General features: G+C 56.2%; 9 protein-coding genes across 9 annotated transcripts; 6 read left to right on the forward strand and 3 right to left on the reverse strand.

The window, feature by feature from the left end:
- Positions 1 to 10: 10 nt before the first annotated feature.
- On the forward strand, positions 11 to 1,861 carry BDY17DRAFT_92698 (extracellular mutant protein 11-domain-containing protein). Its single transcript, XM_033738836.1, has one exon. The coding sequence runs from the start codon at positions 251 to 253 to the stop codon at positions 1,667 to 1,669; it is 1,419 nt and encodes a 472-aa protein (XP_033591430.1). The 5' UTR covers positions 11 to 250; the 3' UTR covers positions 1,670 to 1,861.
- A 1,714-nt stretch (positions 1,862 to 3,575) lies between these two features.
- On the forward strand, positions 3,576 to 4,877 carry BDY17DRAFT_321760 (uncharacterized protein; the record flags this gene model as incomplete). The annotated part of the gene is made up of 1 exon (XM_033736685.1): positions 3,576 to 4,877. The coding sequence occupies one exon, from the start codon at positions 3,576 to 3,578 to the stop codon at positions 4,875 to 4,877; it is 1,302 nt and encodes a 433-aa protein (XP_033591431.1).
- A 252-nt stretch (positions 4,878 to 5,129) lies between these two features.
- Positions 5,130 to 6,320, reverse strand: BDY17DRAFT_292510 (uncharacterized protein). Its single transcript, XM_033732837.1, has 2 exons — positions 5,640 to 6,320; positions 5,130 to 5,554 (listed from the first exon to the last, which is right to left on the reverse strand). The coding sequence occupies exons 1-2, from the start codon at positions 5,902 to 5,904 to the stop codon at positions 5,544 to 5,546; spliced, it is 276 nt and encodes a 91-aa protein (XP_033591432.1). The 5' UTR covers positions 5,905 to 6,320; the 3' UTR covers positions 5,130 to 5,543.
- Positions 6,317 to 7,285, reverse strand: BDY17DRAFT_351727 (uncharacterized protein; the record flags this gene model as incomplete). The annotated part of the gene is made up of 2 exons (XM_033738209.1): positions 7,177 to 7,285; positions 6,317 to 7,131 (listed from the first exon to the last, which is right to left on the reverse strand). The coding sequence occupies exons 1-2, from the start codon at positions 7,229 to 7,231 to the stop codon at positions 6,317 to 6,319; spliced, it is 870 nt and encodes a 289-aa protein (XP_033591433.1). The 5' UTR covers positions 7,232 to 7,285.
- Positions 7,286 to 7,368: 83 nt separating this feature from the next.
- On the forward strand, positions 7,369 to 9,804 carry BDY17DRAFT_292514 (uncharacterized protein). Its single transcript, XM_033732838.1, has 2 exons — positions 7,369 to 9,562; positions 9,613 to 9,804. Exons 1-2 carry the CDS (start codon positions 7,505 to 7,507, stop codon positions 9,697 to 9,699), a joined length of 2,145 nt encoding a protein of 714 aa, XP_033591434.1. The 5' UTR covers positions 7,369 to 7,504; the 3' UTR covers positions 9,700 to 9,804.
- A 259-nt stretch (positions 9,805 to 10,063) lies between these two features.
- Positions 10,064 to 13,367, forward strand: BDY17DRAFT_262531 (nitrate reductase). The gene is made up of 4 exons (XM_033731862.1): positions 10,064 to 11,310; positions 11,364 to 11,455; positions 11,506 to 12,505; positions 12,557 to 13,367. Exons 1-4 carry the CDS (start codon positions 10,167 to 10,169, stop codon positions 13,237 to 13,239), a joined length of 2,919 nt encoding a protein of 972 aa, XP_033591435.1. The 5' UTR covers positions 10,064 to 10,166; the 3' UTR covers positions 13,240 to 13,367.
- On the forward strand, positions 12,906 to 14,982 carry BDY17DRAFT_92758 (MoeA, N-terminal and linker domain-containing protein). The gene has a single exon (XM_033738839.1). It carries the CDS (start codon positions 13,380 to 13,382, stop codon positions 14,742 to 14,744), a length of 1,365 nt encoding a protein of 454 aa, XP_033591436.1. The 5' UTR covers positions 12,906 to 13,379; the 3' UTR covers positions 14,745 to 14,982.
- BDY17DRAFT_92735 (MobA-like NTP transferase domain-containing protein) lies at positions 14,542 to 15,687 on the reverse strand. The gene is made up of 2 exons (XM_033738838.1): positions 15,511 to 15,687; positions 14,542 to 15,455 (listed from the first exon to the last, which is right to left on the reverse strand). Exon 2 carries the CDS (start codon positions 15,366 to 15,368, stop codon positions 14,736 to 14,738), a length of 633 nt encoding a protein of 210 aa, XP_033591437.1. The 5' UTR covers positions 15,369 to 15,455; positions 15,511 to 15,687; the 3' UTR covers positions 14,542 to 14,735.
- On the forward strand, positions 15,655 to 16,302 carry BDY17DRAFT_321765 (HHE domain-containing protein; the record flags this gene model as incomplete). The annotated part of the gene is made up of 2 exons (XM_033736686.1): positions 15,655 to 15,891; positions 15,952 to 16,302. 2 exons carry the CDS (start codon positions 15,655 to 15,657, stop codon positions 16,300 to 16,302), a joined length of 588 nt encoding a protein of 195 aa, XP_033591438.1.
- Between the last annotated feature and the right edge of the window lie 28 nt (positions 16,303 to 16,330).

Raw genomic sequence — 16,330 nt, forward strand, 5'->3', positions numbered from 1 at the left:
GATAGCCGTTGGAGTAGATGTACGTCATGTGACGCCGTTCTCCGTTCGCGCGCCTTCCGCTTTCGGAGCGACGCGGCGCGTACCCCAGGCTTCCACCACATGCCCTGTGCTTCACCATTTCATCTGCTTCCAATGCACATTTTCTCGACCTTTCGGAGAGACACGCCTACCTGTGCTGTTGAGTTGCAGTGAATGCCCTCTGCAGTCATCGAGTGAGGAGGCGAAGAGCAAATGACTTGACGCCGTCAGGATGCCTGGTGTGCAAAGCTATGTCAATCGGAGGGCTTCAGAGCAGCCTGAGCCCGAGGAGACCGCCGCGAATGGCGCTGCCAAACCACCTCACCCCGATCTCGGGGATCTCAAAATGAACACGAAAACCCACCCCGCGGCCAACAAAAGTGAAACTCGAAGCAAATACCGCCAACCTTCTCAACTGGGCCAGCACGCTGCACTCTATGGCGCGGACGTAAGCAGCATCGGCGACACCTCTACGAATCCCAGTCCAGATGCTATCAAGCGTGAGGCGTACGACAAAGTGAATGGCCAAGTGTCAAATAATCACGGTGAGATGCATGCCGATTACAGCGAGGGCGAATTCACCGACGGACGGCAGCTTGACGAGGAGCCTGATGAGGACGAATACGGTACTCTAGCCCATTTCCAAGCTGATATGGACGAGGCCGTCGCTCAACGCCGGCAAGACGGATTACCGATCATAGAAGGTGACTCGTATCCTCCCACCACATCTGGACCACCTTCACCGACCGCATTGGATCAGTTGAACACGCTACCCGAGCCTCGTGGATCGATGTATCAGCCCACCCGTCAGTTCAAAGCCCAAACCGCCAGCTCCTTGAAAAATGGACAGGTTCATCGTCCCGAGGCAGGCCCAGAAGCCGTGACGCCGTTCAAATTTGGAGCCAACCCATCTCTACCGATCCATACAGGGTCGAAGAAGCAGACGACTGCACCGACGTTTAACCAACACTCCAAGACTACTCCATCGACGAACGCCGCACATCGAGACTCTGCCCCGTCGATGAGTTGCCTTGGAGTCCCCATGAACGGACATATGGCACAATCTGATGGCCAAGGTGCAGCAACAACCCAACAGCGCCACAGGGTAGCCGCTCCACAACATACTACTAAGCAGGCGAATCACGTCAATGTTCAACAACCGCAAGCGATCCCCACTCCTGCCCAGCAGTCGTCCGGGAACAACGCCGACGAAGAAGACGAAGACGAGCTCGACTACGATGGCGACACGCTACTCACGATGGACTACGCCGAGCTCAAAGCGCAATCCTTCGACACCGACCCCAACAACCCCCGCCCCAGTCGCAAGCAAGGGCAAACGCTGGCAAGTCGACTACAAGCAGTATCTGAAGCTCCACAACAGAAACAGTATGATTTCTTCCTCGCACTGCCTCTTGACGAGTGGGAGGAGGCTGGGGACTGGCTTCTGGAACGCTTCGGCGAAGTACTCCACAAATTCAAGGCGGTTCGGCAGGAGAAGCGCGAGGCTGCGAGGGGATTTGAAGGGGAGATTGCGAAGAGGTACGATGCCGTGGGCAAGAAGCGCAAGCAGACGGAGGCACAATTGAACGAGATGCGAGAGAATGGAAGGGAGCTGTTGCAGGGAACGCCAAAGAGGCCGAAGACGAAGTAGAGCGGTGCAGGAGGTGAGGTGTACGGTTGTCGTGTTGCTGCGTTCTAGCTGGGCGTTACGGTGCTCGATACCCCCTTTGCTCGGTGGGAAATGGCTGAATGTATGAAAATTTGCTCGGTGGAGAATGAATGGATGAGACACTTGCTCAGAGGCGAGTACGAATAATACCTTACCTGCTCCCAGCCTTAGGCAGAAGTTCTGCAAATGCCGCCCAACGGCCTGTGGTTGCCGCTGGGAAGATGTTGTTTTGTAATCATTCGGCAAGACTCGATGCCGCTATGAAGCCGCAGTCAAGAGCACACGGAAGAAATCGGAGCCTCAACCATGTCAGGCTCTTGGTCACATGAAATCATATGCCTGGCTCCATCTCACAACACCCACCTGGATGGCGAAGGAAGCGGCGGGAGCATCTCCGAAGCCGAATTAGGCCCACGTCCCGGCTCATCAAGATGATGGCTGTGGGGGAAACACCACGTGTTTGGAAAGTCGGGCTGACGCCACCAAGACGCACCCCCGGAAAAAGTGCGATCGCCCGGGAACGAACGTTCTGGAATGTGGGCGGACTCCGCCCGACGAGTTTCGCAATGTCACGATTCCGTGGGGTTTGCGTGGGCCAAGCCGTGGGACAATGATGTCGCTCGAATCTCGGCGATACCGATGTATTGGAAGGCGGCGGTGCGGTGCCAGGGCGAAAAGTGAGCAGGGCAAAAAGGGAGCAATGCCTTCAGCCATGCCACTGTCCATCCTCGGCTTAAAAAGTTTCGACGTTGGGGAGACGAAACAGTGGGAATGATGGGGAGGAGGCGCGGCTTGGCCCGCTAAAAGGGCACACTGGTCGTCTTTGATTAGCAATTCGTCAGAAAATTTGCGCGATGAATCTTCGGGGCAAGGTAGGCAGTGGATTGCGCTGGGTGTGTGGGAAAAGAAGAAAATTGTTGGCCGCCGTCCGACTCCACATGCGTGTCATTCCACCCCCACCCCCCCGATGTGGCATGCTGCCGCCCGGGTGTGTGCTTCGGCAAAGTCCCCGAGAACATCGTCAGCCTTGTGCCAGGCCGTGGACGTCGACATTGGATTTTGCCGAGGATACCCTCGGCTGGGGGGGAGGGAGGGAATGGAGGTGGCAGAGTGGCATTGAGGGCGTGTGGAAGCGAAATCGGGGTGAAGCGAGCAAGGCAGAAAAGGCGAGGCGAGGGCGGACGAGGTTTCACACGTCCCCGGAAAAGCATTGTCCGCGATGTGCAGTGCATGGAGGGAATACTGTACATACATGTAGTAATAATGCAGAATGTTGCTGTGGCGCAAATCTGGGGGAGCGGAAGGCGGGAGGGGATGTGATGAGATGTGACGGGAAAGGGAATGCGCTCCGGCAGAGCTGAGACGCAGGAACGCCCCGTATCGCTCGCTGCTGCTGCTTCGGCAAAAGTAGGATGACGAGATTAAGTCGTCGTCGTTCGGGCGCGCCTGCCCACTCAACCTTTTTGTGGAGCCCCACGTTCCGTCGGCCCTGCCTGCGCCTGCCTGCCCAAGGTTCGTTCCTTCCTTTCTTCCTTTCTTCCTCGCTCTCAATCAAACCCGCCCGGCCACCCTCCTCCTCCTCATTCTTCCAGTCTGCTTCTCCTCTCTCTTCCCCGCAATCCACCCCCTCCTGCGTACCTGACGCCTCCCCCATCAACGACATCGCGGACTGGTGCCACGCGGGCCAAAGGAATCGCGCGTTGCCCTTATCTGACTTATCGCCCTCTGTCACATGCTTTCGCGCCTGCTCAGCCAGGAGGCGGCTTCCTTCCCCACACATCGGCCTTCCAACGCGAACACCAACACCAACACCGACCACCCCTCCCCATCCACATCAACCTCTCCCCACCACTCTCCGGTCCAGCCTGAGGCCTCCTCCGCCCCGTCCATGGCAGCCTCTGCCACCTCCACCGCGCCCATGGTCGTCGACATGATGCAGCATCAAGATGACGCCAACCGCCCCGACCTCCCCCGTCCCTACAAGTGCCCGCTCTGCGACAAGGCCTTTCACCGTCTCGAGCACCAGACGCGCCACATCCGCACCCACACGGGCGAGAAGCCGCATGGCTGTCAATTCCCTGGATGCACCAAGCGCTTCAGCCGCTCCGACGAGCTGACCCGACACTCGCGCATCCACAGCAACCCCAACTCGAGGCGCGGCAACAAACAGCACGTCGCTGCTGCACATGCCGCCGCGGCCGCCATCCAAGGTGGCATGTACGACAGCACTGCCATGCAACACATGAACCACCCCGTCGGCCACATGAACCATCATGCGCCATCCGGCAACGGGCCTCACCAAGCCACGCAGTCGACATCTCCTCCGCACTCCTCCCTCCATGCGATGCCGCCGCCACCCATCTCTCACTCCGCACCCGGCTCGCAGCCGACGTCGCCCAACATCTCGCCGCCCCACTCCTACGCTACCACTTACTCAAGTAACCCCGGATCGTACATTCCACGCAACACGAGTGGCGACATGAGTCCTGCGCAGGGAGCCTACCACCGACCGATGGACATCAATCTGCTCGCGACCGCTGCGTCGCAGGTGGAGCGGGAAAACAACAACATGTCCTACATTCCCAATCACAACCTCTCCCTTCCCACACGGCATCAGTACTACCACAGCTCCCCCTACCATACGGGGCGCATGCCGTCACTCTCCTCCTACCACTACTCATCGAACCCGACATCTCAACCAATGTCACGCTCTCAATCCGACGACGAAGGTTATGCACAGCGGATGGGGAAGAAATCCAAGCCCAACACTCCCCAATCCACCGCGCCTCCATCCCCGGAGTTTCCTCACGAATCCACATCGCCTACGCCAGATCACACGCCGCTCGCCACCCCATCGCATTCCCCGCGACTCCGCCCGCAGTACTTCCACAACGGCGTTCAACTACCCACTCTCAACCACCTGACCCTTCAAAACCAGCCCCCGCCCGCTTTGGCGCCCGTCGAGCCCGCGGCAGATGGTCACCAACCCTACATTCCCCAGCACCACAGCGGGTTGCGCATCAGCGAGATTGTGGAATCTGGCGATGGTGCAAGGAGGAAGCTCCCGATTCCCATGGTGGCATCGAAAGACGGGTCATTCGCCAAAATCAACGATCTCGTCAACCCGGACAGTGGGCAGAACAGCAGAGGCGTCAGCGAGGCCGGCAACGACCTGCACGATCGCATGTGATTGCGTGCTTCTGCGGCGGTCTACACTCAATTCTACTTTACATGCTTCCTTTTGCATTGGCGCGGTGTTTAGCGATATAGATCTGGATGGGAGGGAAGGGAAGGGAGACACGGGGGATTCGGGAGACTGTAATACACCATGGTGTGCGGGATGCTGCTGAGCAGCATGGCTGGTTTGCTCGGTTCTTTGCTCGCGCTCTACGGGCTGCTTGTGCCCGATATATTGCTTTCTTTTGCTAGTCTAGTCGATGTATCAATTGCATCATCCCTATATCCCTCGGTTAGTCGCTGTCTCTCAACATCCAAGGTTCGTGCAGTCACGATGATGATCCCCGGAGTTTGGCTCCCCATGGAGTACCGCACATAGCCTTTCCTTTCCCCGGAATGCATCAATGGGAACGGTGCGGAGAAAGCGCCGTCCATCAGTCGCCCAACAGATCCGTCTCCACCGAACGATAGCGATCTCGTCATCCTCCCCAACGCTTTCAGCCCTCGAGCAGTGCCCTGGCATGAGGTGAGACCGTGTGGGGATCGTCGCGCAGCCGATATCTCCATGCACGGCGGCTAAGCTGATGCGGTGGCCCTTTTTGCTTTTTCGATCGGACCGAAGCAGTAGCAGCGTTGCATTCGCATGAGCGGGGGAGCTGGTGCCGGAACGTGCTGCCAATCATGTCCTACGTAAGGGATACGTGCTGCAAGTGGAGGCCATTCCTTGGCTCCCCGTCCGCATTCCTGGTCGTGAGACTGATTACTATGCGCCAAGGGAGCAGAGATAAGGCCGGCCGGCGGATCCCATATGGCGCTCCCTCGGCTTTGGGAGAGGAGGCTGGGGAAAGGAAGGGCCGACGGGAAGGATGTGTGGGGTTCGCGTGGGTGAGCCGGCGGGCTAGATTGCTCTCGGGCCAGTGTGGAGGAGGCCAAGATACCTGAGTGTGGGGGAGATTTACGCGGGGGGAATCATCGATGAGGTGATGGTTCATTTCGGATGTGTTCGTGCCGCTGTGTTCCGTGGGAATAATCAACCACATTTACATCATGTCGATCAATTTGCTTTTGGCCCCGGCGTTTCGTATCATCGCGAGCTCTTGTGATCGTCTATGAAATGATGCTCGTCTCGCTTCTTCGAGGATGCGATAAGGACTATTGCCGGCAATTGATGGCGACCCAATTGCGTCGGCTAAATGTGTCGGATGAATGAGCAAACAACCAGGCTAGTCCTTTCAATGCCGGCGGAGTAACGTCCGTGTTCCCCGACGAGACATCCTGCGATTGACGGGATGCATGCGTTCCAAGTTTGTGGAGTTGCGGAGATGGCAGCGATTACACGGGCGCGGGGAGGAATTGACCAGATGGGCAGCGTGTGGACTTGGACGACCTATCACAGGGGCGATTGGTCATCAAGGCCTCATAGATTGGACAGCTCTGAGAGGAACGTGACGGTTATGTTGACTTTTCTGCGTCTATATGAGGCTGTAGAATGCCAATGTGGATAACGAACCCTGCGGGTTCCTGTCCACATCCGCGAATCAACTCGTCCGGCACTCGCCACACCCGGAAAGCCTTGATGAATGCATTCAGCCATTGCTCAAACACTTCCGGCTGTCGAAGTTGCTGCGCGATGATGCACGCGGTTGGTTGATGTTGAGTGGCCACAGACTTTCGAGCTCGGCATGTCTCGATGCAGGTGTCGACCAGTGGTTGAATCAAGGCATAATTGAAGACACAGTCGCAGGCGACGACGGCGTCAAACCCATCCTCTCCAACATGCATGCGCACAAAGGAAGGAATGTCGTCCGTCTCCCAATCGAGTGCGCAGACATCGATGTTCTTGCCGCTCCCAGGCCCGGATGGCTGACGTGATTTACGCACATTCGAACTGATGTTCTCTTGCAATAGCTTGAGAGTGTATTGTTGGTCCGTGGCGATAACCTTCTTCACCCGCTCGCCGATCATAATAGGCGCGAGGGCAGAAATGCCGGTGCCCAATTCCAGAACACTGCTGGAGGAATCCAACACGCCTCCGAGGAAAAGTGGATTGGCAGACCAGGCCAACCACTCTGCAAAACGAACAGAAGTCCGCCAGACCGCTGCACCCGTTGTGCCAGCTTCCCGATTCGACCGCAGAAGGCCTGGGGACTGCTTGATGGTGAAATCTCTCCCGGCCACAGTGACTTCCACCTCTGTTGCTTTGCCGTCCACCATGCCCAGGTCTTGAGAGGAATGGAAATGAGAGAAGAGATCGAACGTTTCTGCGCCTACCTGTCACTTCATTGTTGTAGAGAGGATGAAGAGAGCCGTACCTTCATCAGCATCTGCTACCTCATCACCGAGGACTGTGGCGAAGGTATGTGCCATGACACCCAAGCCTGGTGCCTCGTACAGCCAAGCACCGTGGCCCGTCAATGTCTTCCATGGAGTCTCAGAGGAAGAGACGTGGCGGTCTTGACATATTTACCTGTCTGACGGCTGCCAAGCGTGCACGGAGCACCTGCATGTGACGTAGGAATAGAGTTGGTCTTACCTTACGTTTCGACGTCAACGCCACGACCAAGCTATAACCGCGACTCCTCGACTTCCAGCCATCATCTTGGAACACCCACTCATCTCCAAGAAACTCCATCCGTCAAGATGGGCGACATCATGAACCGCAAAGACCTCAAGAGCTTTGTGCCCCAGCCGAAAGTCTACAAACGCGGTCCCTACAGCGTTGAGGCGCCCGGGTACGACAAGGTCAAGGGCGAGACCATCCCCAGACGAAACGTCCGCACCAAGGATGAACTCAAGGTGACGCCGGAAGAGGGCGTCAACACCATCTACGACATCGTCAAGCGCTCCAGCCAGAAGTTCGGCAACGCCAAAGCCTTGGGCAAGAGAAAGCTGCTCGAGACGCACGAAGAGACGAAGAAGATCAAGAAGATTGTCGATGGCAAAGAGCAAGAGGTGGACAAGAAGTGGACCTACTTTGAGTTGTCGGGATACGAATACCTCAGCTTCTCCGAGTATGAAAGCCTGGTGCTCAAGCTGGGCTCGGGCTTCCGCGCGCTCGGCATGAAGGCCTCCGATCGCGTTCACCTCTTCGCCGCCACCCATCCTTACTGGCTTGCCATGGCACATGCCGCTTCCAGCCAAAGCATGCCCATCGTCACCGCCTACGATACGCTGGGAGAAGAAGGCTTGAAGCATTCCCTGGAGCAAACCCACGCCAAAGTCATCTTCCTCGACCCCCATCTCATCACCAAGCTCATCAAGCCCTTAAATGAGGCAAAAGACATTCAGCATGTCGTCTACAACGACGATGATGCTCCCACTAGCAAGCGCGACCCCAAACTCATTGAAGCCGACGTCAAGAAGCTCAAGGACGCACACCCTCATCTCACCATCCACGCCTTCAGCGAATTCTCCAAGCTCGGCGAAGACAACATGGTTGATCCCGTTCCGCCGAAGCCCGAAGATCTCTGCTGTATCATGTATACGTCTGGCTCGACTGGTGCTCCCAAGGGTGTGCTGCTCACGCACAGGAACGTCGTCGCCGCCATTGCTGGTGTCGATGTGATTGTTGGTCCGTACCTGGGCCCGGGGGATGGCTTGTTGACCTACCTCCCCCTCGCGCATATCCTCGAATTTGTCTTCGAGACAGCGTGTCTGTACTGGGGTGGCTCCATGGGCTACGGCAATCCACGAACCCTCACCGACGCCAGTCTGCGAAACTGCAAAGGCGACATTCAGGAATACAAGCCGACGGTTCTGGTGGGCGTGCCTGCTGTGTGGGAGACGGTCAAGAAGGGAATCATGGGCAAGGTGAGCAAAGCCGGTGCAATCTCGAAGAACCTCTTCTGGGGTGCCATGAGCGCCAAGAGCTTCATGATGGCCAACTCCGGTTATCTCCCTCTCGCTGGCATGGGAACGAGCATCCTCGACACGGTGGTGTTCAAGAAGATTCAAGAAGCGACGGGTGGAAAGCTGCGTATCTGCTTGAATGGTGGAGGGCCGGTTGCAAAGGAGACTCAACACTTCATTTCCATGGCAGTCGCGCCAATGATTTCCGGCTACGGCTTGACCGAGACCGCCGCCATGGGGATATTGATGGACCCCGCCGCCTGGACTGACTCTGCACTGGGAGAGCCGACGGGCGCGGTGGAGATTAAGCTTGTGGATTACGCGGATGCCGGCTACCACGCTGCCAACAATCCGCCACAGGGTGAAATCTGGATCCGAGGTGCTTGCGTCACGAGCGGATATCTCGACCTTGAAAAGGAGACCAAAGAGTCGTTCACCGACGACGGATGGTTCAAGACGGGCGATATCGGCGAATTCAACAGCGCAGGCGAGCTACGCATCATCGACCGCAAGAAGAATCTCGTCAAGACGCTCAACGGCGAGTACATTGCACTGGAGAAGCTGGAGTCGGTCTATCGCTCTTGCCCGGTGGTGGGCAACATCTGCGCCTTTGCCGCCCCAGACAAGAACAAGCCGATTGCCATTGTCGTGCCGAACGAGGCGAATCTGAAGACGCTGGCGAGTGAGAATGGTGTCAAGGGGAATGGCCTCGAGGATTTGTGTCATGACGAGAAGGTCAATGCTGCTGTTCTGAGAGAGATGCAGAGCACGGGAAAGAAGGGAGGCTTGGCGGGGATTGAGATTATCGAGGGTGTGGTGTTGAGCGATGAGGAGTGGACGCCACAGAATGTGAGTTTGAGGCTGTTCTTTGTGTTTTCATTGGCTGACCATCATTCCAGAACCTCGTCACATCTGCGCAGAAGCTGAACCGCAAGGCATTGACCGACAAGTACAAGAAGGAGATTGAGAAGGCGTACGGGAATTAAGTTGGTGAGACGTGCGCACTCTTCACTCGATGTGTTACACGAGCTGCGATCGATTGGCCTCTGGTGATTGAGGAGTTCCATAGCGTTGTAATGATGATACCACCCTTTTCCCTTCAATCCCATCTCTCACATTTTGTTGATGGCTTATTCTGAGTACAGACTGTGAATGCGAGCTACAGTATTTACGGGGACTTGCGCCACGCTGCACCGGACGCTGTACGAGATATATAAAGTGCAACAAACCGGTGAATCCAGTCCTCCAGACACTCAATTCACACTCCCTTCAGCCCGAGCGCCTTCTAAATTCTGATATCGAAAGCGGGCATAATCATCCACTGCTTGACGTAATGACGATGTAATTGGACCCCCGCCAATACGGTGATTTGGATGTATAGACAATTCGTGTAGAGTACGTCGGATGAAATTGACCACTTGCTAACAAGTCAACGCAAGACTCTACAGCGAGTATGTCCACACCGTGTCAGTCTCGGAATTCCATCGAGGATATCTACGGCCCAAGAACACCGTACAAGCAGGAGTGGCCGAGTCGCGTCGATGAAAGCTGCATCGAGGAACCCGACACATGGGTGCAGAGTGCGTGTGTGCTCTGCAGCAATGGATGTGGCATGGACATTGGAGTGAAGCAAGGCAAAGTCGTGGGGGTGAGGGGACGAGTTACGGACCGGGTCAACAAGGGTCGACTGGGCCCCAAGGGCATGCATGGATCCCTCACCATCCATCATAAAGACCGGCTTACACACCCCTTGATCCGGAGGAACGGGAAGCTGGAACGCGCCAGTTGGGAGGAAGCTATGAGCCTCATCGTACAGAAGACCAAGGAAACCATCGACCGCCTGACGGCGCACGGCATTGCCTTTTACACTTCGGGCCAACTTTTCCTCGAGGAGTATTATGCTCTCGCCATGGTCGGCAAAGCTGGCCTGAGCACTCTGCACATGGATGGCAATACCAGACTATGCACGGCGACCGCAGCAGCGGCAATGCGTGAATCATGGGGCTCCGACGGCCAGGCTGGCTCGTACACTGACATCGACTATACTCACTGTATCTTCATGGTGGGCCACAATATGGCCAGCACTCAGACTGTGCTTTGGTCTCGTGTTCTTGATCGCCTTCATGGACCCGACCCTCCTAAGCTGATCGTCGTGGACCCTCGCGTGTCAGCTTCCGCGAAGGAGGCCACCATCCACCTCGCTCCGAAAATTGGGACCAATCTTGCGCTGTTGAACGGAATACAGCATCTCCTATTCAAGAATGAATGGATTGACCAGGATTTCGTAACGCAACATTGTGTCGGACTCGAACAACTGCGAGAGAAGGTCCAAAGCTACACTCCGGCACTGGTAGAAGAAATCACTGGCGTCCCTGCCGCGGACTTGCAACGTGCGGCCGAGACAATCGGTACATCGGAGTCGTTGCTGTCGACCTGTCTCCAGGGGGTATATCAATCCAATCAGGCCACCGCGAGTGCATGTCAAATCAACAACATCAATTTGTTGACTGGGTGCATTGGAAAGCCGGGATCAGGAGTCTTGCAGATGAATGGCCAGCCGACCGCGCAGAACAACCGCGAAGCTGGCTGTGATGGAGGTGTGGCTATTCTGCAATCCTCCTGCCTTGTTTACGCTGACTCAACCCCATAGAGTTCCCCGGGTTCCGTAACAACTTGAATCCGGATCATATGCATGAGCTGGCGGACATCTGGAATATCGACTACAACAAACTGCCTCACTGGGTAGGTTGTACCATGGTGTATGGATGGAATGGAAAGCTGACCTTGCAAAGGGATTGCCGACCCATGTCCAGGACATACTAAGTTATATCGAGGCCGGGACGATACAGATGCTGTGGGTGTCTGGAACGAATCCACTGGTAAGCTTGCCCAACTTACACCGCATCCGAGAGATCTTTTCGAAGCAAGACCTCTTTCTGGTGGTACAAGACATCTTTCCCACAGAGACCACCGAAATGGCGGACGTCGTCCTTCCCGCCGCCCAATGGGGCGAGAAGAAAGGCTGCTTTACGAACGTGGACCGCACGGTGCATCTCTCGTACAAAGCAGTGGAGCCTCCGGGCGAAGCCAAGTCCGATTTTGACATCTTCGTCGACTTTGCGCGGCGCATGGATTTTCGTGACAAGGAAGGGAAGCCGTTGATGCCGTGGAACGACCCACAAGACGCCTTTGAAGCGTGGAAACGGGTATCAAAAGGTCGCCCATGCGACTACAGCGGGATGACCTACGAGAAACTGACGGGCGGAAGCGGCATCCAGTGGCCTTGCAACGAAAAGTACCCTCATGGCAAGGAGCGGCTGTACGAGGACGGAGTCTTCTTTACGGACATCGATTACTGCGAGAGTTTCGGCCACGATCTCGAGACCGGGACACCTCTCAATCGGGTCGAGTATCAAGCATTGGATCCTGCCGGAAGGGCAGTTTTGAAGGCGTGCCATTACATCCCGGCACCGGAACAGACAAGCAAGGAGTATCCGCTTCAACTCAGCACCGGTCGCAACGTCTATCAGTTTCATACCCGAACCAAGACAGGGCGCTCGAAGCCACTGCAGGATGCCTTCTCCGAGCCCATCGTCCACCTGAACGCGGAAGATGCTGCGGCAGCTGGTGTTTGCCACAACGATCAAGTCATTGTGAGTTCCTGTAGAGGAAAGGTGCAGATGAAGGCTTCGGTTGGCGATATTGCGCGCTCCCAGTGCTTCATTCCCTTCCATTTTGGATACTGGGATGCAACAGACAGCAGAGCTCGAGCTGCGAACGAGCTCACAATGGGTAGGGACCGTCTTGAGGCAGCCTTGCCTGACTAGCGCTAACTTCGATCAGAGCAGTGGGATGCGGTATCCAAGCAGCCGCGGTTCAAAGCCGGCGCCGTGCGTGTTGAAAAGACACTCAACGCTGCGGTTGAAGTTCAGCAAGAGCAAAGCGCTTTCGCCGAGAAAGCATCCGTCCAAAAGCCAGATGCACGGGCTACAACTGTCGAAGAGGGACCTCGACAACGGCACCTTGAACTGTGGTTAGGCGTGGTATATGAGTCCATCAGGTCGCTCGCAGACTTTTACCCATCCATGACACGATACATGGGATACGACAAGGAGGTACAGTTCGGGTTGGGGTTGATGCAACGCATTACTCGGGCTGCCGGCGATGCCCTCGAGCCCATGGTGCAAAAGTACGGCACTGACCTGAAATATGGCCGGGAAACATCGGAGGCTCTCCGGCAAGCCCTGTTTCCTGGAGCAGACACAGCGTCGACGCCGTACGGCGTGATACTGACGCTCACAGGGTTTGTGACCTATACATCCCACATCGAGGCGCAACTGAGCGCCCTGGTGCCCGTCAGTCAGGCGCTTTGGGATGGAGCGTTCCTCACCGCCGTGAATGATGCAAAGTCGCGCATTGAGCGGGTGCAGAAATGGGCAAAGCACCAGCTTGCGGTTCGAAGTGCTCAGACGCTCATTGTACCTAGTAGCGACGTCATCAGGTCCGACATGCAGTGGCCCGGCTGAACGCTGCATCCGCCCGCTGACGAACTATGACGAGGGTTTTCGTAAACCAATGGAGATTGATGGACAGTTTTAATATGCTTGCATGACAGTAGCGGTAGGCGGTGGATGATACAAATTCATACTCATTCCCTTCCACCATCATGCACATTGCATACACAGAAGCCCGCAGACGTATCGCAGCTGTAGCAGCGGAACGTCGAGATAGCTTCTTGCGTGATGGGGAGACTGTGCCTCTGCACCAGGCCGTCGGTCGTACGGTCAAAACCAGCCTCTTCAGTCCCGCTTCCACGCCGACATGTGACACTTCGGCGATGGACGGGTTCGCGGTGTGCTCCGCACTAACAGCGTCAGCCTCGCCTCAAACTCCCTTGATGCTTCGCGTCGTCGGATCCATCGTAGCCGGCGACGAGGCAAGCACTTTCTTCGACACCGACGTTGTTGACGGCGTGGTGCCTTGCGTCGAAATCATGACGGGCGCGCCGTTCCCACTCACTCGTTCGGAGCACTGTCAGTACGATGCTTGCGTTCCGCGCGAGCATACTCGCAAATCGTTGCACGATGAGTGGCTGATCCAAATCGAACAGCCCGTCGAGTGGAATCAGCATAGACGCGTCGCCGGCGGTGATTATTCGATAGGCGATCCTATTGCCGAGGAAGGTGTGGTCCTGGATCCGCGACACATCATGGCCGCCGCTTCGGTCGGCGTCGACAGTTTCCACTGCTTCCGACGAGTCCGCGTCGGCGTGCTCTCCACGGGTGCAGAATTGCTCCAAGAATCCGATTCCCGGCGCACAAATGATCGGAGCAAAATACCAGACGCAAACGCTCCATACCTACTTGCTGCAATGCGGGAGCTCGGCGCGGAGAGCCACTTTCTTGGAACGGCTCCGGACGGGTTGATAGAAACGTCGGAACATATCCGCAGCGTGATGACATCTGCATCCTTCGACATTATCGTCAGCTCTGGGGCAGTATCCGCAGGCACAATGGACCACATACCAGAAGCGCTGAAGACTCTGCAAGCCGCCATACACTTTCACCATGTGGCGATCAGACCGGGCCACCCAGCTCTGTTGGCGACTGTCCCTCTTCCCAATCAAGTAGATGAGAAGGTCACGTATTTCGGCTTACCTGGCAACCCCATTGCAGCGGCTGCATGTTTTCGCTTCTTGTTCATGCCCTACTACCACGGTCTACTCGGGAATTCCCAAGTACCATGCACCACGGCAACGCTGAGACGGAATCCCCAGGAGCCAGACGCGAGGATCCGAGGTCTCGTATTCTCCAATGCCAAACAGGTTGACCACTTCCGACACGGTCGCGCCGAGATGGTGGAAGGGGAGCTCGTTGCGCAATTCAGCGCTCAACAGAGTCCCGCAAAGATAAGTCCCTTCATCGCGGCGAACTGCTGGATCCACGTGCCACCGGCAACGGGTGAAGTGCTGGCCGGAGATCGCCTGCATGTATACTTTCTGCATGATTCGAGCATTCCGGTGTTAGGATGAGGAAGCATTCATGTCTGCTGCAAACGCCGCTGCTTGACTCCATTCGCCGGGCGTATTGGTATTCAGGAGCGAGCGGTCATCGAGTGCTCGGATCGTCTTCCCCTTGAGTTGCTGCACTACAACCTTCGGTCCTGTACAGCCATGCATGACATTTGAATGGAGACGCGCCAGGGCTTCAGGACCCCAGAGGCCGAGGAGTGGCTCGGCCCAGCCCTGCATGTTTTCGAAACATGTCAAGCGTCCGTCGAAGCTTGCGAACAGTCTCCGTAGCTCTGCGACACTGATCAAGGGATAGTCGCAAGCCACAACTAGCCATGTGCAATGTGAATCGGTACGTAGCGCTGCCAGCAGTCCTGCGGCCGGGCCTATATCGCCATCCTCATCAAATAGCAGATGGATTGTTCGGCCCATGACAGGAGTCTGATCCAAATGAGTCGCGCTTCCGGGGTCGTGCAGGGACAGGTACACGCTCTGGATGCCCGGGTACGCAACCATAGCTCGCGCTAGCAGTTGTCGATACATTGGCTCGGCATCGTTGGGGAAGAGCAGACGGTGTTTGGCGCTGCCCATACGAGTGGATCGACCGCCACAAAGGATAACCGCGTTGGTCACGTGTTCCTCCATCCAGACGCTGGATAACTGCAGGCGATACAGTGATATCGAATCGAAATAGCTTTTGCTTTCCTCCAGTAGCTATGTACGTGATGGTGGCTGAGTGATGTCATTTGATTGCCGCGTCTCCGTCGCGTAGTAACGTTGTACTGACAGCAATGTTTCTTCGTGGAGCTCGCGTCATGGTTACAACGATGATGCTTGTAAGCATCATCGGACAAGCGGTAGGTGTTTTGAATTTATACACAATGGCAACGGTCTCTTTCATTCTTTCCAACTGTACCGGTCAACAAACAAAATGCCAGAAACAATCTCCGAGGCCATTGGCGCCGACCATAAATCTATTGATGCCTACGCCGAAAACTTGAAATCCGCCAAAGACGATGCGGAAAAGGTGCGATGGCGCAACCTGTTGACGTGGACACTTGCCCGCCACGCCATCTCGGAAGAGTTGACCCTCTACCCAGCCATGGAGCAGTGGCTAGGCGAGGAGGGTGTGAATTTGGTCAAGACGGACACGGAACAACATCAGGGTGTAAGCAGTCGATTTGCCATCACTGGCCCCGGATGGTTGCTGATGAGTCGCCGATTCTAGATGAAAGTGTACCTCGCACAAGTTCAGGACATGACCCCGACCGACCCCAAGTTTGAGCCACTTCTGGATACGTTGATGGACGTCGTCCACCATCACGTCGAGCACGAGTCGGAAGTCGACATGCCGCGGCTCGAAGGCCTCATTCCCCGCGAGGAGAGTGAGCGGATAGCGCGACAGTTCCAATGGACCAAGAATATCGTCCCGTCCAGAAGCCATCCTGCGGCTCCGACAGAGTACTATGTGGAGAACCTAGCTGCTCTCTTTCTCACGCCAATGGACAAACTGAGAGATTGGTTGAAAGATTACCCAACTCAGGGGGATTACGATCGAGCGTCCAACGACGCCAAGTAGAGGTAGACAAAGACGAATGCAAATGTTC

This window comes from Neohortaea acidophila (assembly GCF_010093505.1).
Source record: "Neohortaea acidophila strain CBS 113389 unplaced genomic scaffold BDY17scaffold_3, whole genome shotgun sequence".
In the NCBI taxonomy this organism is placed as follows: domain Eukaryota; kingdom Fungi; phylum Ascomycota; class Dothideomycetes; order Mycosphaerellales; family Teratosphaeriaceae; genus Neohortaea; species Neohortaea acidophila.

Coding starts and splice junctions, on each gene's coding strand:
- BDY17DRAFT_92758 (XM_033738839.1), top strand. CDS start 13,380: ATGCACATTGCATACACAGAAGCCCGCAGACGTATCGCAGCTGTAGCA.
- BDY17DRAFT_262531 (XM_033731862.1), top strand. CDS start 10,167: ATGTCCACACCGTGTCAGTCTCGGAATTCCATCGAGGATATCTACGGC. Junction 11,311..11,363: donor CGAAGCTGGCTGTGATGGAG/GTGTGGCTATTC, acceptor TCAACCCCATAG/AGTTCCCCGGGTTCCGTAAC. Junction 12,506..12,556: donor TGCGAACGAGCTCACAATGG/GTAGGGACCGTC, acceptor AACTTCGATCAG/AGCAGTGGGATGCGGTATCC.
- BDY17DRAFT_92735 (XM_033738838.1), bottom strand. CDS start 15,368: ATGGAGGAACACGTGACCAACGCGGTTATCCTTTGTGGCGGTCGATCC.
- BDY17DRAFT_292514 (XM_033732838.1), top strand. CDS start 7,505: ATGGGCGACATCATGAACCGCAAAGACCTCAAGAGCTTTGTGCCCCAG. Junction 9,563..9,612: donor AGGAGTGGACGCCACAGAAT/GTGAGTTTGAGG, acceptor CCATCATTCCAG/AACCTCGTCACATCTGCGCA.
- BDY17DRAFT_92698 (XM_033738836.1), top strand. CDS start 251: ATGCCTGGTGTGCAAAGCTATGTCAATCGGAGGGCTTCAGAGCAGCCT.
- BDY17DRAFT_292510 (XM_033732837.1), bottom strand. CDS start 5,904: ATGTGGTTGATTATTCCCACGGAACACAGCGGCACGAACACATCCGAA.